Source organism: Myodes glareolus, chromosome 20 (genome assembly GCF_982192425.1).
Source record: "Myodes glareolus chromosome 20, mMyoGla1.1, whole genome shotgun sequence".
NCBI lineage: Eukaryota > Metazoa > Chordata > Mammalia > Rodentia > Cricetidae > Myodes > Myodes glareolus.
This window is the reverse complement of record NC_142045.1, coordinates 35,283,534-35,305,494: the sequence shown is the minus strand read 5'-3', so window position 1 is coordinate 35,305,494 and position 21,961 is coordinate 35,283,534. Positions and strand designations below refer to the sequence as shown.

The 21,961-nt window shown below is 39.2% G+C and overlaps 1 protein-coding gene across 2 annotated transcripts; it reads right to left on the bottom strand.

Moving 5' to 3' along the window:
- Positions 1-7,562: 7,562 nt before the first annotated feature.
- LOC125393937 (17S U2 SnRNP complex component HTATSF1-like) lies at positions 7,563-11,830 on the bottom strand. 2 transcript variants are annotated; one of them, XM_048424612.3, is made up of 2 exons: positions 9,627-11,830; positions 7,563-7,895 (listed from the first exon to the last, which is right to left on the bottom strand). In XM_048424612.3, the coding sequence occupies exons 1-2, from the start codon at positions 11,716-11,718 to the stop codon at positions 7,858-7,860; spliced, it is 2,130 nt and encodes a 709-aa protein (XP_048280569.3). In that variant the 5' UTR covers positions 11,719-11,830; the 3' UTR covers positions 7,563-7,857. The 2 variants fall into 2 exon arrangements, with proteins under 2 accessions (XP_048280569.3, XP_048280568.3); XM_048424611.3 differs by lacking the exon at positions 7,563-7,895 and having other exon boundaries at positions 8,095-11,830.
- Between the last annotated feature and the right edge of the window lie 10,131 nt (positions 11,831-21,961).

The window sequence follows — 21,961 nt, the reverse complement described above, 5'->3', positions numbered from 1 at the left end:
TCTGGCTATTACAAATAGTGCAGCTATGAACATAGTTGAACAAATGCTTTTGTAGTATGTTAGGGAATCTTTAGGGTATATTCCCAAGAGTGGTATTGCTGGGTCCTGAGGGAGGTTGACTCCCAGTTTCCTGAGAAACCGCCACACTGATTTCCACAGTGGCTGCACGAGTTTGCATTCCCACCAACAATGGATGAGTGTTCCCCTCACCCCACATCCTCTCCAGCATAGGCTATCGTTGGTGTTTTTGACTTTAGCTATTCTGACAGGTGTAAGATGGTATCTCAAAGTGGTTTTGATTTGCATTTCCCTGATCGCTAAGGAGGTTGAGCATGACCTTAAGTGTCTTCTGGCCATTCGAAGTTCATCTGTTGTGAATTCTCTGTTAAGTTGAGTACCCCATTTTTTAATTGGGTTAATTAGAGTTTTAGTGCCTAGTTTCTTGAGTTCTTTGTATATTTTGGAGATCAGACCTTTGTCTGATGAGGGGTTGGTGAAGATCTTCTCCCAGTCAGAAGGCAGCCTTTTTGTCCTACTGACAGTGTCCTTTGCTTTACAGAAGCTTCCCAGTTTCAGTAGATCCAATTTATTCATTGTTTCTCTTATTGTCTGTGCTGCTGGGATCCTACTTAGGAAGAGGCCTCCTGTGCCTAAATCTTGTAGACTACTTCCCACTTTCTCTTCTATCAGGTTCAAAGTGGACGGATTAATGTTGATGTCTTTAATCCATTTGGACTTGATTTTTGTGCATGGTGATAGATATGGATCTACTTTCATTTTTTTACAGGTTGACATCCAGTTATGCCAGCACCATTTGTTAAAGATGCTTTCCTTCTTCCATTGTATACCTTTAGCTCCCTTGTCGAAAATTAGGTGTTCATAAGTTTGTGGGTTAATATCTGGGTCTTCTATTCGATTCCATAGGTCGACTTCTCTGTTCTTATGCCAATACCAAGCTGTTTTCAATACTGTAGCTCTATAATAGAGTTTGAAGTCAGGGATGGTAATGCCTCCAGAAGTTCTTTTATTGTATAAGATTGTTTTGGCTATCCTGGGTTTTTTGTTTTGCCATATAAACTTGATTATTGTTCTCTCAAGGTCTGTGAAGAAGTTTGATGGGATTTTGATGGGGATTGCATTGAATCTATAGATTGCTTTTGGTAGAATTGCCATTTTTACTATGTTGATTCTCCCAATCCAAGAGCAGGGGAGGTCTTTCCATTTTCTGGTATCCTCCTCAATTTCTTTCTTCAAAGACTTAAAGTTCTTGTCAAATAGGTCTTTCACTTCCTTGGTTAGAGTAACCCCAAGATATTTTATGCTATTTGTGGCTATCATGAAAGGTGATGCTTCTCTGATTTCCCTCTCTGCTTCTTTATCCTTTGTGTATAGGAGGGCCACTGATTTTTTGGAGTTGATCTTGTATCCTGCCACGTTACTAAAGGTGTTTATCAGCTGTAGGAGTTCTTTGGTAGAGCTTTTGGGGTCGCTTATGTACACTATCATATCGTCAGCAAATAACGAAAGTTTAACTTCATCCTTTCCAATTCGAATCCCCGTGATCCCCTTATGTTGTCTTATTGCTATTGCTAGAACTTCAAGCACTATATTGAAGAGGTATGGAGAGAGTGGACAGCCTTGTTGCGTTCCTGATTTTAGTGGAAAGGCTTTGAGTTTCTCTCCATTCAGTTTGATGTTAGCTGTCGGCTTGGTGTATATTGCTTTTATTATATTTAGGTATGATCCTTGTATCCCCAGTCTCTCCAACACCTTTATCATAAATGGGTGTTGAATTTTGTCAAATGCTTTTTCAGCATCTAGTGAGATGATCATATGGTTTTTTTCTTTCAGTTTATTTATATGATGGATTACATTGATAGATTTGCGTATGTTGAACCAGCCCTGCATCTCTGGAATAAAGCCGACTTGATCATAATGGATAATTTTTCTAATGTGCTCTTGGATTCGGTTTGCCAGTATTTTATTGAGAATTTTCGCGTCGATGTTCATGAGTGAGATTGGCCTGTAATTCTCTTTCTTGGTTGTGTCTTTGTGTGGTTTTGGTATTAGGGTAACTGTAGCTTCATAAAAGGAGTTAGGCAGTGACTCTTCTGTTTCTATATTGTGGAATACGTTAAGGAGTATAGGTATTAGCTCTTCCTGGAAGTTCTGGTAGAATTCTGCATTGAAACCATCTGGTCCTGGGCTTTTTTTGGTAGGGAGATTTTTGATAACAGCTTCTAACTCTTCGCGACTAACAGGTCTATTCAGATTGTTCACCTGTTCTTGGTTAAACTTTGGTATATGGTATTTATCTAAAAAAATGTCCATTTCTTTTACATTTTCCAACTTTGTGGCATATAAACTTTCATAGTAAGATCTAATGATTCTCTGAATTTCCTCTGTGTCTGTGGTTATGTCCCCCTTTTCATTTCTGATCTTATTAATTTGCATGTTCTCTCTCTGCCGTTTGATTAACTTGGATAGGGGTTTGTCAATCTTGTTGATTTTCTCCAAGAACCAGCTTTTTGATTCATTGATTCTTTGGATTGTTTTCTCTGTTTCTATTTTGTTGATTTCAGCCCTCAGTTTGATTATTTCCAGTCTTCTAGACCTCCTGGGTGAATCAGCTTCTTTTTTTTCTAGATCTTTCAAGTGTGCTGTTAAGTCTCCAATGTGTGCTTTCTCCGCTTTCTTTAATTGGGCACTTAGTGCTATGAACTTTCCTCTTAGCACTGCTTTCATAGTGTCCCATAGGTTTGAGTATGTTGTGTCTTTGTTTTCATTAAATTCAAGGAAGAGATTAATTTCTTTCTTTATTTCTTCCTTGACCCAGGGGTGATTTAGTAGTTGACTGTTCAGTTTCCATGAGTTTGTTGGCTTCCTGGGGGGAGCATTGTTGTTGAATTCTAATTTTAGTCCATGGTGATCTGACAAGACACAGGTAGTTACTAATATTTTTCTGTATCTGTGGAAGTTTGCTTTGTTACCAAGTATGTGGTCAATTTTCGAGAAGGTTCCATGAGCTGCAGAGAAAAAGGTATATTCTTTCCTATTTGGGTGGAGTGTTCTATAGATGTCTGTTAAGTCCATTTGATTCAATACCTCCAATAGGTCTCTCAATTCTCTGTTTGGTTTCTGTCTGATTGACCTGTCCATTGGTGAGAGAGGAGTGTTGAAGTCTCCTACTATTAGTGTGTGTGGTTTGATGACCGCCTTGAGTTCTAGAAGAGTTTCTTTTATATATGTGGGTGCCTTTATATTAGGAGCATAGATATTCAGGATTGAGACTTCCTCCTGATGAATTGTTCCAGTTATGAGTATGAAATGTCCATCTCCATTTCTTCTGATTGATTTTAGTTTGAAGTCGATTTTGTTAGATATTAGAATGGCCACGCCCGCTTGTTTCTTAGGTCCATTTGCTTGGAAAACCTTTTCCCAACCCTTTACTCTGAGTAAGTGTCTGTCTTTGTGGTTGAGGTGTGTTTCTTGTAAACAGCAGAATGTTGGATCCTGTTTTCGTATCCAATCTCTAAGTCTGTGCCTCTTTATAGGTGAATTGAGTCCATTGATATTAAGTGATATTAATGACCAGTGGTTGTTGACTCCGGTCATTTTTTTTTTTAAGTAGTAGAGTGTATGTGTTTTTCTTCTTTGATTTGTGCTTGTGAATGGTCGCTAGATGTTCGAGTTATTGTAGATCGTGTTGGGAATGTTGGATTCCTTCGGTAGTGATTTTCCTTCTAATATTCTCTGTAAGGCTGGATTAGTAGCTACGTATTGTTTAAATTTGTTTTTATCCTGGAATATTTTGTTTTCTCCGTTGATAGTGAACAATAGCTTGGCTGGGTATAGTAGTCTGGGTTTGCATCCATGGTCTCTTAGTTTCTGCAGTACCTCTATCCAGGATCTTCTGGCTTTCATGGTTTCCATAGAGAAATCCGGTGTAAGCCTGATAGGTTTACCTTTATAAGTTACTTGACCTTTTTCCTTTGCAGCTCTTAAAATTTTTTCTTTAATATTTATGTTTGTGTTTTGATTATTATATGGCACGGGGATGTTTTTTTCTGATCCAATCTATTCGGTGTTCTGTATGCTTCTTGAACCTTCATAGGAATATCGTTCTTTAGGTTGGGAAAGTTTTCTTCTATAATTTTGTTGAATATATTTTCTGGGCCTTTGATCTGCAGTTCTTCTCCTTCTTCAATCCCTATTATTCTTAGATTTGGTTTTTTTATTGTGTCCCAGATTTCCTGAATGTTTTGTGAAGAGAATTTGTTGGATTTGCCGTTTTCTCTGACCAGAGCATTTATTTTCTCTATGGTATCTTCAGAATCTGAGATTCGTTCTTCTATCTCTTGTATTCTATTGGTTATGCTTGATTCTGTAGTCTCCGCTCGTTTACCTAGGTTTTCCATATCCAGCCAGTTCTCGTTTTGTGTTTTCTTCATTGCCTCCATTTCAGTTTTCAATTCTTGGACTGTTTCCTTTACTTGTTTGACTGTTTTTTCTTGGTTTCTCAGGGTATCACTCACGGATTTACTTATTTCTTCAAACTTTTTGTTATATTTCTCATCCATTTCTATACTCATTTCTTCAAACTTTTTGTTATACTTCTCGACCAGTTCCTTAAGGGAGTTATTCATATCCTGTTTAAGGGACTCTATTGCTTTCATAATGGCACTTTTTTCCACTTCATCTGGGTTAGAGTGTTCAAATCCTTCTGTTGTAGGGTCATTGGGATCTGATATTTTCATGTTGTTTTTCAGATTGTTGGAGGAGGTCTTGCCTTGGCGTCTGCCCATCTCTTCGATCAAATGCTCTCTATTGGAACTTCTGGTATCGGGTCAGGTTCCCTTGTTGGGCAGGGAGTTCACTGATAGAATGCCTACCTTTCCCCAAGCAGGGTATTGAACCACAGGCACTGCCTCTTTCCGGGATGCCCCTATAGAGCAGGCCCAGTGTGCAAGGCAGCTGAGCTGGGGAAATTTTATGGGCTCAGTCGGAGGGGAGAAATATAGAAATTTGTACCTGGATGGAAGCTGGGATGGCAGGTGGGAGAGCCTAGCAGGGTGGAGCCAGCAGAGCAGGCTGACCTGGGAGTCTATGGGGTCGGGGAGAGTCCTAGCTCCCCCTCGCCGGGCCCCTGTGGTGGGCCCGAATCAACTCACCACTCCGAAGGCCCTCTGGATGGAAGCTGGGATGGCTGGCGGGGAAGCTAGCAGGGTGGAGCCAGCAGAGCAGGCTGACCTGGGAGTCTATGGGGTCGGGGAGAGTCCTAGCTTCCCCTCGCAGGGCCCCTGTTGCGGGCCCGAATCAACTCACCACTCTGAAGGCCCTCTGGATGGAAGCTGGGATGGCTGGTGGGGAAGCTAGCAGGGTGGAGCCAGCAGAGCAGGCTGACCTGGGAGTCTATGGGGTCGGGGAGAGTCCTAGCTCCCCCTCGCTGGGCCCGCGGGGACCCGAATCAACTCACCACTCCGAAGGCCCTCTGGATAGAAGCTGGGATGGCTGGCGGGGAAGCTAGCAGGGTGGAGCCAGCAGAGCAGGCTGACCTGGGAGTCTATGGGGTCGGGGAGAGTCCTAGCTCCCCCTCGCCGGGCCCGCGGGGGCCCCAATCAACTCACCACTCCGAAGGCCCTCTGGATGGAAGCTGGGATGGCTGGCATGGAAGCTAGCAGGGTGGAGCCAGCAGAGCAGGCTGACCTGGGAGTCTATGGGGTCGGGGAGAGTCCTAGCTTCCCCTCGCCGGGCCCCCTCGCCGGGCCCGATTCAACTCACCACTCCGAAGGCCCTCTGGATGGAAGCTGGGATCTCAACCTCTACTAAAATTTTGATAAGAAAATGGGAAGTCACTTGTGGTGAAGTAAAAGACAGTGGTAAGGGACAGACATCCAATGCCTATGATGTTGCTTCCCCTTCCTAAGAAAGCTTAGTAAGATGCATAGTTAGTAAAAATACCCCAGGATAAAGTAGAAAAAAGACAAGATATTTCCCCAAGGATGTTAAAATTGGAAAAACTGGGCAAATGCCCAGCCTTCTTCACTTATCCTTTTTGGCACTGGTGTAGCAGAGTATCTTCCATTAAACATGCCATGCCCAGAATAAAAAAGTTTTAACCCTTTCTTTGATCAAGTTCCAACAAATACTTTGAAAGGAGAGAAAACACTAAAAATACTGAAATGTTTTGACCTATTAACCTTATTTTCATTCTCATAATCGTGGTAATTTTCTTAGCATCACTCTTTTGAACATAGCATTCAAAGAGCTATTTGAGTAAGTTTCTCTGTCCCTCTTCTTCTCCATTTCTCTCTGATTCATGTTCTCTCTATATATCTATATCTATATTTATGTATCTATAGCTATAGAGAAATATATATGGAGTGAAGCCCTGTGTGTCACTCACATAATTTTGCTCTGTATTAGCACAAGCTTCAAAGATAAAATCAATTCTAAGGGCTTGCATTCTGTGTAAATTAGTTTTATGGCACTCAGATGCATGTTCACGCCTCATTTAAAAAGAGATTAGTAGCCCATGTATATTTGATGAAGATAACATGAATTTCAGACCATACGTTCTCATTCTTCATTCTCTATTCTGCTTCATTGTCCCATTTCCTTCAATGAGAGCTTTAAATTTGCAAGAGAGATTCTAAACACGTGTTCTTTATCCAATGCAGTATTCCATCTTGAAAGATGCCAGTGTTGAAACGGTTCTGCAACCCACAGATTTCTCTAATGTTAATACCACAAATACATGTGCACAATATATAAGATCCAAAGTTTTAGTTTCTATTTGTTGTTTACTAATTTCTTGAATAAAGTTATACTGATTTTAACCATTGTTGAACCTTGTTAAATCTCTGCTTCTTTAGATAATGTTAGTGAGTATAATCTTGGAAGAAAAGCATATTTCATTACTTCAGAAAACAATACTCATTGAATCTGGCATTTCAATATCAACTGAGTTGGGGAAATTAAGGATTACTGTGGTAGTTTGATCTACAGTTGCTCTCCATAGGCTCTTGTACTCAAACAATTGGTCCTGGTTTGTGATGCTATTTGAAGAGAGAATGGAATATTTAAGAAGTGGAGCCTTGCTGGAGGATGTCTGTCTCTCAACTTCCTGTTATGGCATTCTTTTGTCAGGTGTCCTCCAAAATGATGAATTCTCCCTCTGGAAACAGAAACTAAAATAAGCATTTCTTCCCTAAGTCACTTCTCATCAGGGTGTTTTGTCAGCTACAAAATGTAAACCAGAATAACAGTTATGCAGAGTTGAAGCTTCATCAATGGGAAACACTCACAGAGTTCTTACTCAAAGGGAGTCGTGTACCCCTACATCATCACACCACTCTTTCCCAAGTCTCTGATCTTGGTGTTGCAAATAAAACCCTGAGCATCCTAGTATTTAACATTTAGGGTATAAATCCTTGTGCCAATCCACAATATGACTCAAATTTTTAAAAAAAATGAAAGACATCAGTTGGTAAGTTTAAATGTTGCTTTGTATGGAAAACAATACCAAAATGATTATATTGTAATTCATATGTTATCTTTAATGGAATTTGAGATTTCCCAGATTCCAATTTTCACACAAACACCAATAAATACAGGCATAATAAACTTGTCGTGCTGTTCTGAAGTTTATACGCTCCTGAGACAGTTGGGGGAAAGCAGTATGATCTAACTGATAGAAAATGCACTGATAGAAAATGCCTTGGCTTGGCTGGTAAACTGGATGTTCATTGTGAAGCTGAGGGAAATGATTTGATTGGGTTCAGAAGAAAGCTTCTATCCTGATGTCCTCTGCAATTCTGCTTTAACACGGTCCTTGGTTAGAACTCCAGACTTCATTTAATTCATCAAACTCCTACGTTTCACTTCAAACAATACTAAGAGAGAGATAGGACAAAACGTAGAGAATATTACATATTTATTAAATGTTCACAAAATAAATTACTTTAACATGTCTGTATTTGAAATTTATATTTATTTTTAACACAGTAAATCTTGCAACTGTTAATATCTTATTACTTTATTGATCTTATACTAGAAGAAAATCAAGAACACATTTCATAACACATAGGAAATTCTACCAATATTGTAATTACAGTTTTCTTAATACTTTAATTCATAAGAACAATAAACAACAGCTAATAATTAGATGGCATTAGTAATATAATTATTGGTACTTCAGAAGTCATGTTGTACATGATTACAACGTTTAACCAACAAACTTGTCTTGTCAACCTATACACCATTATCATCCCAGAAGAACCAGAGACTGGGAGGTATGCTTCTATCAGGCTGTGTATATGAACAGTATAATTACTGAGGAATATAAGTTAAATATAACTAATCATGCAGCTTGTATGTGAGCAGCTTTTCAATGTATGATTAAAATAAAGAAGATAGGTCACATTCAAAGACAGCTAGCTTGATCAGCCCTCCAACTCAGATAGAATAAGAACAAGAAGCCTAAAGTGACATCTACTTAGATGTATAGAAATCTGATCTGCATTACCAGTTACAATAGTAAATAATTGAATATTTTAAGTTCATTGGTGGTTTTTCTATGCATAAAGATGAAATTTGGGGGTTTGGAAAATAGCGTTTACATGTTGGTACTTCACTTGCCAAGGACCTGAGTTTGATTATGAGAAACAATATAAAGTGGATCACAATCTTCTGTGACTCCAACTCCAAGAATATCCAGTGCCTCTGGCCTTCTTGGGCAGCTGTACTCATGTGTTCATACACAGACACATTTACAAATGTGTAATTAAAAACAGTAAAAATAATTTTTAAGTATATAATCATGCTCTATCACTCCTTATGAATAACCAATGACAAAATTAATTGAAAATTGCTTCATTGTTAATGTAATTAATTTGAAGGATAGTCTATATTTATTTGAAAGAACTTTATCAGGAACTATTGCTTTGTAAACTTTTTAATTATTAGTTTTCTTTCCTATCTATAGGATGCTGTTCAGTAACGGTTTATGTTGAATGATTTTTCATAGTCTGTCACTAAACACATTCAAGCACAGTAGGTTTAGTTCATTGCCTGTCCTGGACCATGTCTCATAATTTAATTTGTATTGGTCTATCCATAAATTTGAAGATAAATTTGTGCATAAAATTGTTTTGTCTGCATATTATCAATTCATCTTTATTTCTGAATATCATAAATTCCAATTAGGATACTTTAAAACTATTCTTTTGCATGCATTTAACAAATCCAACAGAAAACAGGTATCCAGTTTACCTGCATTGTAACTATGAAGTTTTAACTGAAGAACCAATGAACATTTAAATTCAATGGTACATGTGAGAACAGAAACCTTCGAGACGCTAGTCTGACGGCATCCTATCACTTGTGTTACGTGTTGATGTAACACTACTACTGACCCTGAAAGCACAGGCAAATAGAGACACAGGGCTCTCTCTAGAAAGCAAGCGGAAAGGATTATATCTCACCATCATCGTCACTACCGAGGGCAAAGCTGCTGTCTGTGGACTGAGACCCATCTTCCTTCACATTCCCCACAGCCCCTCTCTCATCAGAATCATCAAACAACTTTTCATTAAGCCCTTCTTCCTCAACAAAAAACTTCTTACTGGAAGTATCATCAAATAGCTTGTCATTGGTATCTTCATCTGCCTTTACATCCGTATCTTGTTCCTCTTCCTTTTCATCGGGGTCATTGAAGAGTTTCTCATCTGCGTCATCTTCTTCTCCTTTGCCATCAGCATCTCCACACTTCTTTTTGTCTGCTTCTATGTCATTGTCATTCTCGTCAGACTCATTCTCAAAAACCCTTTCAAATACGACTGCTTCCTTTCTGTCTTCCTCCTCCTTGTCATCCAAGGCTTCATCAAACTCTCTCTCAGAGCCTTGCTCGCCTACCACTCTCTCAAAGCCTTCTTCAAATTCTGATTTGGCTCTGTTGTTTTCTTCTGATTCTTTCTCAACATTTTCAGGGAACTCCTTATTGGAGGCATCCTGGTCGAAAGCATTTTTAACACCATTTTCTTCGAAGTCTTCATCAGAGCCATCTTCAGACTGCTTCTCTGAGCAGAATTCCTCAGATGCTGAGCCATCATCTTCTGACTCTTTCTGGAGGCTGTCTGCCCCTTCAGTCCCTTTGCTGTGGTCACTGTCTTCAGACCCTTTGGCAAGACCATTCTTTTCATAATTATTTTTGCCTTTCTTCTTAGATACTCTTTCAGGACCACACTCTTGAGACTCCTTTTTAGGATTACCCTCTTCCAGCTCGCTCTCAGGGAGGTCTTCTCCACTCTCTCTCTTGGCGCAGCCCTCTTCACTCTCTCTCTCAGGGTCATCAGCATCAGACCTACCTTCTTTAGCATCTTTTTCAGAAGCATTTCCTTCAAATTCTTTTCCATCTTCTGCCTTTTCAAACTTATTTTCATTGATAGATTCTTCAAAAGCCATTCCAGTTATAGCTTCCTGAGCGCCCGTGTTAGACATGTTCAGGTGCTCTGAAATATGCCTTCCTGTGGAAGGCCCTGCCTTTTCTGAAACACAGATAGAATCCATGCGCTGGAGGCCTCTGTTGGCCTCAGGGGCACTTAGGAATGTCTCCCAGCCTCTCAGCCTTTCCTCTCTTTCTCTTGACGTCTCCTCTACCTGGTAATCTGTAGTCCCATCCCAGGCTTGAGCAGTGATTTGACGGCCACCAAACCACCTTCCATCAAGAGTCTGAATACAATAATCAGCCTCCTCTGGTTCCCTGAAGGACACAGAGGCCACACCATCTGGGTGCCTATCAAACAGAAGGAGCTTCCTAATCTGTCCAAACTTGGAACATTCTACTCGAAGGTCTTCTCTGATCTCATTCAGCACCAGTGGATCATCCTCAAAATCCGTGGGGTGAAACACATTTCTGATGATGACAACTCGTTCTTGTCGCATCCGGCATGATCCAGCTCTCCTCTCAGGTCTCCAATCCAGCTGCTTCTGTTGCTGAGACAGTTTCTTCTTATAATCTTTACACTTCTTCTTCTTCTTTGAGGCATCGTACTCGCCCTTCAGCTGGAACTTTGCCACCTCGACATGCAATTTGTAGCCTCTAATTTCATCTTCATCCAAAAGTTTTAGTGCAAGTTCCACAGATTCTTTCTTTAGATAGCAGCAAAGCCCATCTCCTTTAAGATTTCCTTGATTATCTCTGTAAAGCTTGACCTTAAATTCTTCTGTCTGAGGATCTCTCATAATAATGCCAAATTTGGACATAAGCTGTATGAATTCATCCACTGTGATGTCTGGAGGCAGACCTGACACATATACATTTGTATTTCTGTCTTCTTCAACCTGGAACCATCCTGAATCGGCCTTTCTCTTTTCTCCCCTCTTTTTGGAGTCAGTGGCTTCTGGGATTTCTCTTTGCGGTTCTTCTACAGTCTTCATGTTGGTGTCCTGGACATTTGCAGTAGAACTAGATACACAGTTATTAGAAAAGCCGTAATTTGCCTGATACGTAGCAATAAAATCTTCGGTGATCTTAGGAAACCAAGCCTTCTTATCAAGGTCCCATTCGTAGGGAGTGTCATCAGGCAGTTGTCCCAAAGAATCCGTTTCTCCAGAGGGGTCATTCTGGGTGTCATCGTCTTTGGGGTCTCCGTACAATTCTTGCATTCGCAACTGCTCATCAAACTCGTCCTTCCCGCTTAAGTTGTTGCCACTCATGTTTCTGACCTGGTTCCAGGGACACTGCTCAGAGAGGTGAAGAGGCCACGACGACGCTTCTCCGTGGGTCCTTGACCCCAAGGCTTGGCCAGGACAAAGCGGAAGCACGCAGGCGCACCATCACGTCATCACAGCCACCGGCTCAGAATGAAGTGTCGCCCTCCCCCACCCCAGGCTGATGCAGTCGTCATTGTCCACGCGTGGCAACGTAGTCGGTCCATAAAATTGTTTTCAATAAACACATAGAGCTTAATTTGTATTGATTTCAGTTTTTCGGTGATTCCAAAACAAAAGAATAGACTAGTAACAATAAAATACAGAATCATTGTGTTTTGTAGGTTCCATTCTTATTTTTATCACAAACAAATATTTATTGGAAAACAGTATACTAACTTTTATGTCTCTAGTCTTAACTTCTAAATTATTATCAAGATATAATCACAAATTCTTTCCAATGATACTTAAAGTCTAATGTCTCCGAAAAGAGAAGTTAAATTAATAAAGGTGTCTGAGAGTGTTTGTCCATGGAGGATGAAAGTAATGATTTTTTTTTGTAAAAGGAAATATGTTTAACCTTGATTTTACAGCTATATTTAGATAATATATTTTATTAATAACGTTAAAAGATTATATCTCTAAGTATATAGAGTTTGACATAAAAATGTCTTCTTTTTATAGCTGTGACATTTACAACTCCTACAATTCAAAGTTGTCTGGTCATGGAATTGATCTGAATCAATTGCCTATTTTATAAACAGGAATGTGGAAATTTAAGATGAAGGTTCTTATTTGAAAGATGAATTATTTCATAACAGCATATTTATATAATAATTTAAAAATACCTATTAATTTCTTTATTTTAGAATTGAAGAAGGGTGTTAGAGATAATGTATAGGCAAAATAAATAAGTTCTTTCTCATCGTGGAGCTTTAGGCAAACTGATGGTGAGTGATGCTTTCTAACCAAACACATAGTAATATTATTACAAAATATTAGTTGTCTGGATATATGAACAGGGAGTTGGTAAAAATCTGTCGATATGTGACTTAATCTAGCCAGTGAGACCACGAAAATCTTTAAAGAAACATTTAACTATGAACTGAGATTCAACATGAAGAAAGAGGAGGAGAAGGATAAGGAGATATTGAGTTACTGATTCTACTGTTCACTGTTTCTGCACATTTTGGCATACGGAACGTAGGACATTAAACAAAAGCACTGATGCATACTTAAAAGGCACCCTCGTTCTCTCCCTTCCTTCTTTATCTATTATCCATCCATCAAAAGACATTGAAAATTGATAATTGTATCAAATACTGACAAGGACACAGAGAAGCTCAATATTTAATGCATTGCTGTTTGGAATGAAATGCTGAGTGATACATCTAGCCTGGGAAAAACTGCTCGAGTTCAATCTAAGTTGCATGAAACAGAATATTCAGGGAGCTGCATGTTCACACTGGCTTTATTTGCAATACCTCCAAATCCAAAACAGTACAGGTGTCATTAAGCAGGTGAAGGTGTCATATATACATGACAACAGGATGGAACAACTATTTAAAATAGGAATTTGATTAGGACTCAAGAAATTTATGTGAGTAAAAACAAAATAAATTATTGGCATTAAAAGCAATATTCCTATCTTTTAAATTTTAGCTTGTACAACTTTTTCAAATAAGAAAATCGAGTTCCTTGGATTAATGGCTGGGAAAATAAAGATATTGTCTCATTTGCTGTACTGCTGTTGTGATATAACAATGACCAAAGAGCAGCTGGAAGGAGGACAGGGTTATTTGACTTACACTTCCATTCCAGGTAGCAATCCATCTCTGTGGGAATTCAGGGAAGGAACTTAAATGGGAATTTAAATAAAAACTGTGATTGGTTTCTGTCTATTGGCTTGCTCTCAGGCACATTTGGCAAGCTTTCTATACAGCCCAGGATACTCTGCCCCAGAATGTGTCACGTAAGTAAGCTAGGCCCTCACACATCAATCAATAATAAGGCAGATGCCACACAGACATACTCACAGTCAAATCAACTCAGGGAATTCCTTATTTGAAATTCCCTCTCCCAAGATGTGTCATGTTGAAAATCAAGAATAGCTACTAGAGTATCTTAGTGGAGTCTGGAACATGGGTTTTGCCTAAAGGTTACGGATCAACAACAATAAGGTGCACAATCCTTTAAACAAGGCAGAAGATAACTAAAGAGTCACCACTGAACAAAACTGCACGAATTGAAGCAACAAAATAAAGTTCTGTATTATAATGAAGAAGAAAATGAATATCAATACACTCATACTTAATGAAAAATTAAGTAACCCAGTAAAAGGTCAATGAGGAAGCATCTTAGGATTTTTATAACTGTGAAGAGACATCATAACCATAGCAACTCTTCTAAAAGAAAATATTCAAGTGAAATGACTTACAGTTCAGAGCTTTAGTTTATTATCATCATGATGGGATATCTTGCCATACAGGCAGACTTGGTGCTAGAGAAAGAGCTAATAATGTTTTTATGTTTCCCTTTCTAAGAGTTGCTATGGTCATGACGACCTTTCACAGATAGAAACTCGAACTAAGAAGTTGGTACCAAGGACTAGGGTATTGCTGTGATAGGTGGGACCATGTTTTTGTTTGAAATAGTATCGACTTTGGGCATTTGGATTAGGAAAGCAGTGAAATGCTTTAAGTGCTGCGTCATGGGCCATAGTAGTAGAAGCATGGAAGACAGAGGTGTTAAGAGTTATTTGAACTGTGGGGATTTGGCTCAAGAGGTTTCAGAGGAAAAGAATATTAATATGTAGCCTAGAAATTGTTTTTGTGATATTTCGGTGAAAAACATGGCTGTTTTCTGTCCTTGTCCTAAGAGTCTGCCTGAGGCTAAAGTGGAGAGATTTAGATTAATTCTGTTGTCAGTGAAAATCTCAAAACAGCCCAGTATTGACTTTGTTGTGTGATTATTACTGATCATTCTTGTACAGATTTATAATGAAAAGGAGCAAGTTGACCAAGGAAAAATAAAAAATGTAAAATTTGAGGCAAGAAAGAACTCCAAGAAATGGAATGTAGCTAAGTCTTGTGTTCAAGGAGATAAACAGACTAAGAAATGGAGTGAAGGAAGCGGTGACCTCAGGGAAAGATCCCACTGAGCTGAGTTTCCAACTTGTGAAAAAACAATTAAGGAAAGGCTTAGAGCCTGGTGTGGTGGTGCACACCTTTAATCCCAGCCCTCCAAAGGCAAAGATTGACAGATCTGTGCTTCTCCTTCTTTCCTGCCTCTCAAACACCTCTGCATTCATCCTGGTGGCATTGGGGACTTCAGTGTGTCACACAGTACACCCTTTTGTTCAAAAATCCTTCCTTGCACATGTCCATTGCAATGAGTCACTGGCCTGGTTCAAGGCCTCTGGTTTCAGGTACACCATTATCACTGATACTCACTCAAACTTCTCTCAGACATCCTACAGCTTCCCTTAGTCGTGGGGATCCTAAGGTCATTATTCCACAGGACCAATCCCTTCAGAAGCTCTAGCAGGTCCTCTATGGGATAGTTATTAGAGTAGGCCAACCCCAGGTCTGGCTGTAGACCAAGGTGATAGTTGTGCTGGTCACTGAAGCTGCAACCCTCAGAGGGTTGCAGAGTCAACTCTCCTATGCAGTTCTCTCATTAAGGTTGGGGTCAGTTCTCTTGTTTTAATGTTCAGCAAGGGACAGAGTGAGCCACTGAGGGAAAGCAAGGGACAGGAACAGTAAGCTCATCATGGCCCTTGTTTCAATCACAAATGGTTCCTCATGGCTCTATGATACAACACATACCGTAGACATCAACACAGACCCTCAATGTAAAAGAATCAGAGACCCAGACATGGTTACTAGCTACAGCCCTGGCCCAGATTGTTGAAGGAGAAAGCAGCTTGTTTGTTTCTGGCCACAAAGCCGTGAAATAATAATACAAAAAATGTATTAATTTAATCACTGCTTGGCCCATTAACTCTAGCTTCTTATTGGCTAACTTTTATATCTTAACCCATTTTTGTTAATCTTTGCATCACTATGAGGTCATGGCCTATTAGCAAAGTTTCAGCACATCTGTCTCTGGTGGCTCCATGGCTTCTCCTGACTCTGTCTCCTTTCTCCTAGCATCCAATTTAGTTTTCTCCACCTACCTTTATTCCCTGCACAGGCCCAAGATATTTTTTTTTATTATTGACCAACAGTATTCACATGATACAAAGGGGAATCCCACAGCTCCAGATATCACCAGGATACTGGATAGCAACGTGGCTCTTAAGTCTGTATGATTCCAGATGCAGTATGGCTTTGGACACCAACATGGTCCCAGGGCAACCACACAGATTTCAGTTGCAACAGAAGTCACAGGTATCAACTAAGACGCTGACTGCTTCAGGACCATATATCAAGACATTGCCCTTGGCAGCAGCTCCAATCTAGCTGGCACTATAATCCCTGGATAGTAGTGTAGGCAGACCACCCAAATCAATGTGACTCTGGCAACAGCATGGCTCTTGAATACGTACAGTGCCACCAATTGTAACCCAGAGAGAGGGCATTTTTGTGGCCTTTGTTGGCAATATGAGCCATAGTTGACCACACAGTCCCTGGTTGTTGTAGAACCATGGACCCAGACATGGCGCTTAGCAGGAGCGCAGGCCTGAACATCACAATGGCTAGGGAAGTGGGGGGCTAGGAATGCCTCCTCTCAACAGCCTACTACTCAATGCTTTCACATCTCCTGTTCTACCTCTTTCTATAACACACAAACCATTTTGCTTCTTGTTTGCCTCCCGTTGTCAACCACATCCCTACTCTTCATAAAGGGACCCACCCACTCAGCACCCAGAGGCACAGGGTGGGCCTACGGATGTTTTTATACTAGTTTAGGTTGTGAGCACCCAAGCTGGGCTATGGATGGCTTTCACCTGTGTAAGCCACAGGGCATCAGTGGGGCTATGAATATATCTACCTAACAGCCTGGGCTCTGCTTTTGATTGTTACCTTTACTGCCTAAATTTGGTTTTCCTGAAGCAAGTCTCTTGGTTCCTCAATTCCAGAGATCCATCAGCCTCTGATGTGGGATTCTGATGTGGGAGTCCCCTCTGTGTGCTGTGATTACCCCTAATGAATAAAAAAGCTGCTTTGGACCTATAGCAAGGCAGAACTTAGGTAGGCAGGGAAAGCTAGTCTGGACACTGGGAGAAAGAAGGGCAGAGTCAGAAAGAAGCCATGGAATCACCAGAGATAGATGCTGGGAACTTTAGCCAGGAAATAGACACTGGGAACTTTAGCTGGTAAGCCACAGCCACGTGGCCATATACAGATTAGTAGAAATGGGTTAAATTTAGATGTAAAAGTTAGCCAATAAGAAGTTGCGCTAATGGATCAAGCAGTGATTTAATTAATACAGTTTCTGTGTGATTATTTAAGGTTTAACCTAGCCGGGCATTCGGAAACCAATAAGCAGCTCCCTTCTCCAACAGGATTCCCCTCTGTATGCTGTAATTATCACTGATTAATTAAGAACTGTCTTGGGCCTGCACAGAGCAGAATAGAGGTAGGTCGGAAAAACTAACTGTATGCTGGGAGGAAGAAAGCAGAGTCAGGAGAAGCTATGGAGCTGCTGCCAGAGACAGACATGCAGAAACTTTGTCAGTAAGCCATAGCCACGTGGCAATACACAGATTTATGGAGATGGGTTAATTTATGATATAAGAATTAGCCAGAAATATTATTAAGCTATTGGTCAAACCATACTGCAAATAATATAGTTTCTGTGTGGTTATTTCAGGGCTGAGCACCTGGGAACAAGCTAGTGGTCACCTACAACAAGCCTCTACCCTCTGTGTGCTGTGATTAAAAGTGTGCACCACAACAAAAGGATGGATACTGCTTTTGTATGCATTCTCTTAGCCTGTTTCTTTTTACAGGTGAATGAGTCCATTGATACTAAGAGATATTAATTAAGGTTAATTTCTGTTATTTTTTTTTGTTGGTAGTGTCTGTTTCCCTTCTTTGGAGTTTGCTGATATAAAGTTGTCTGCTGCCTGTGTTTTTGTGAGTGCAGGTAGCTTCCTTGGATTGGAGTTTTCCTTCTAGCACTTTCTAAAGGGCTGATTTTATGGATAACACAGAGATGAGAACAAGGAAAGAGATATTTTGATTGAGGAAGCCATTGTGGGGCTAGCAATAAACCTAGCACTAAAGAAATTCCCAGGAATTCACAAGGTTGACTCCAGCTATGACCTTAAGCAATAGAGGAGAGGGTGCCCTGCAGTCAGACTGATGAATATCTTAAATATCATCATAGAACCTTCATCCAGCAACTGATGGAAACAGAGACAGACCTGTAGCACAGCACTGGGCTGAGCTCCCAAAGTCCAGATGAAGAGCGGGAGGAGTGAGAATATGAGCAAAGAGGTCAAGACCATATGGGGACATGCATTGAAACAGTTTACCTGAGCTAATGGGAGCTCACCAACTCCAGTCAGACAGGGAAGGAAGCAGCATTTGACCAAACTAGATCGTCCGAATATGGGTGACAGGTTTATCACTGGGGCAGAATGTGGGACCACTGTCAGTGGCACCAGAATTTATCCCTACTGCTTGTAGTGGCTTTTTGTGTAGCCATTCTTCTTAGATTGATACCTTGCTCAGCCTAGATACAGTAATGAAGGGCATTGGACTTCCCACAAAATAATGTGCCTTACCCTCTCTGAGGAGTTGATGGGTCGGTGGGGTGGAGGGTTAGGTGTTGGAAATGAAAGGAGGGGAGGGAGTGCAAACTGGGATTAGTATGTAAAATGAAAAAGATAGTTTGTTTGATTTTTTTTTTGAGACAGGGTTTCTCTGTGTTGTTTTTGGAGCCAGTCCTGGAACTAGCTCTTGTAGACCAGGCTGGCCTTAAACTCATAGAGATCCATCTGCCTATAGCTCCTGAGTGCTGAGATTAAAGGCATGTACCACCACTGCCCGGCGTTGTTAGGTTTTTTAAAGAAATAAAATAAAATAAATTATAGAAATCAGGTAAATTTTAAAAAGAAGTGTGCACCACCACACCCTGGTTTAAGCTTTTCTATAGTTCCTCTTAATAAATTAACAATTGAGCTGGGTGAATCTTGCCCTGATTTCACCATTCCCTTTACTCAATTTCTTAATCCATTTGTCTTCTTGAACACAGAACTTAGCTCCATTCACTTTCTGGAGCTCTTTTTCTCCTTAAATATTTTTCTTTCTCAGGTTATTCATTTTTATTATAAATCTTCATCAGAGTTATGACTAGTATCTCCAGAACAGAGTCTAAACTAGGCTGTTTTGAGATTTCTTCTCTCAACAGAACTAATTCAAAACTCTTCACTCTAGCCACAGCTAGATTCTTTAGATAAGGGCAAAAGGCAGCCACTTTCTTCACCAAAATATCACAAGAGCAATATCTAGGCAACATACTAAAATTCTGCTCTGAAACTTCTTGAGTGAGTATCCTCCCCTGTATTTCAAATAACTCTTAGCACCTCTGTCTTCCATACCTCTACTAATATGGCCCATTTGTCAGGGCCTAAAGTATTCCATTGATTTTTAAACCGAAAGTACCTAAGTCCAAATTCTTCCAGACACATGGTCAGGTCTATCACATAAATACCCTTGGAATTAACTTCTGTATTAGTTAGGGTTTACATTGCTGTGAAAAAACACCATGACTGTGGCAATTCCTATAAAGAAAATATTTAATTGGGTGCATTCTTTACTGTTTGAGTCTGGGCCATTATCATCATGAAGGAGAGCATGGCAACATGCAGGCAGGTGTGGTGTTGGGACTGAGAATGCCACATCTTTTGGGCAACAGAAATTCAACAGAAACACTGGGTCATGTCCAAAGCATAGGAAACCCCAAAGCCCACACCCATAGTAACATATGTTCTCCAACAAGGCCATACCCACTCCAACAAAGCTACATTTCTTAATAGTACCACTCTCTGTGAAATTATGGGAGCCAATTACATTCAAGAAGCCAAAACATTCTTATCTTTATTAATGTTTTACATACAGAGACATATACGCATACAGAACAAACATATATGTATGGATTCAACCAGTCCACTTTTGTTTGTTTGTGTGTATATGGTTTCAAGGTTGACCACTTGATATTGAATAACAAATCAGGTTTCAACATTTTGCAGGAAGTATATACATATATACTTATTTAAATATATATATTTGTGTGTATAAAGTTTATATGTGCATTTATATACATATAGTTTATATGTGTGTATAAATATAAAAAGTGTTATGTAATCTATTACTTGTTGACTATTATAATTTCTTCATTTGAGAAGTGCCTGGTCAGATCATTTGCCCATTTTTAATTGGCTTGATTGTTTTTACTACATTTTTACTTTTAAAAATGTAATTTGTGTATTAGCACCCTTTCAGAAGAATAATGATAATTGTTTATTCATATCCTGTAAGTTATCTCCTCAGTATTGATTGTTTCCTTTGCACTGTATAAGCTTCCTAATTGAATTTAATCCAATTTCTCAATATTTCATTCATTCCTATACTGCTTGGGTTCCTATTTAGAGATCAGTTTTCTTCACTAATATCTTAAAGAGAATTTTGTGTGTTTTCTTTTTATAGTTTCATAATTCAGGAGTTACATTTAGACATTAGATGCATTTTAGGTTGTTTTTGTAAAGGGTGGAAGTTATGGATCAAGTATGAATTTTCTGCATTTGAATGTCCAGTTCTCTATCCATCAAATTTTGGATAAGTGTTCTTTCTATAGTGTGTGACTGACGTTTTGTTAGGAAACTTTCGACTGTAGCTGTCTGCTTCATCTTAGGCTCTATCATGTTTTATTTGCTCATGTCTTTATTTTTATCCAATATTGCTCTACGGTAACCTATATATTACAGATTCCAATCTGGTATTTTGAAAACTCCTGCTCTGCTCCTTTCAGTTAGGTTATTTTTTGTTTTCTGATATTTGCTCTGTTATCCAGAAAACAAGCCTTTGTTCAATATCTTGTAGTGTTTCCTCTGTACCTCCAGCTACTGCCCTGAAGATATCAAGTCTACCAGTGTTTGATGGTGATTTCATTAAATAGCTAGGAAGTTTTGTGTAGTCTCACGATTTTGACAATATTAACTCTTCCTACCTATGAATATGGGAGGTAGTCAAATAATTTAGTGTTTTTATTATACAGGAATTTTACTTTTGTAATATAATTTTTCCTAGGTATTTATTATTTTGTATCTCCTGAAAATAGGATTGCTTTCACAGTTTATGATCAAATTCAGGTGCATAGAAAAGTTACTAATGAGAATATTAATAGTATATTTTCCTACATATTTTTAACAAATTGGTTACTAGTTCTACTAATGTTTCCATGGAAACTTTGGGTGTTTTATGGTTCAAATCATCTCATGTACTCATAAAGACTAGACTAATAGCTCAGTGCGGGAGAACTTCTGTAGACTGTGTGGGATCCTGATTTCATTCTACAAAAAATTTAAGGGAAAAGAATATTTAGGGTTTTCAACATAATTAGATAATTGTGATTGAAGAAAAAGAGAAAGCAAATGAACTTGAATAAAGCAGTAACCTTTAGTCACAACAAAAATTAAGCAGAATAAATGCACAAATGGGGTAGTTCTGAAGTTTTAGTTGGGTCTGAAAACCATGAAGATGCAGTAGAATAGATTAATATTTTTCTGTAATCATATTTTCATTTTTACTTGGGAATTAAAAGTAGAGAAGCAAGTAACTAAGTTGATTTAGTAGCAACTCGAGGGAGAGCAAGGATGAAGACAGGAGTAACACCGCTTCTAGGCTTCCTTACTAGAAGACAGAGTCACTGAGCATGAAGGATGATTGTTGTCCTGGATCAAAACACTGATGACTTTGTTGTATGGAAACAATCCTTGCAGCAGAAAAAAGGGGAAAAAGAAAACGTTATAATGCTGTCCTTAGAGAACGGTATGTTCAAATTGGGTGGACTAGATCCTGATCAACAGTCAAATGCAAGAGGATTAGCACATAGAATCCACTGCATTAACTAGCTTGTCTAGTCTCTTGTTTTTGCTCATACAGCATAAGCCAACATTTTAAACAAGTTAAATAATGAAGAAATAAGTAGAAAAGCAGCAAACTTTTTATGCTCAATTAAATGAGCATATGAAATGTGTATATTTCATAACATGTAAATTATTTTATTGTATTGTTTT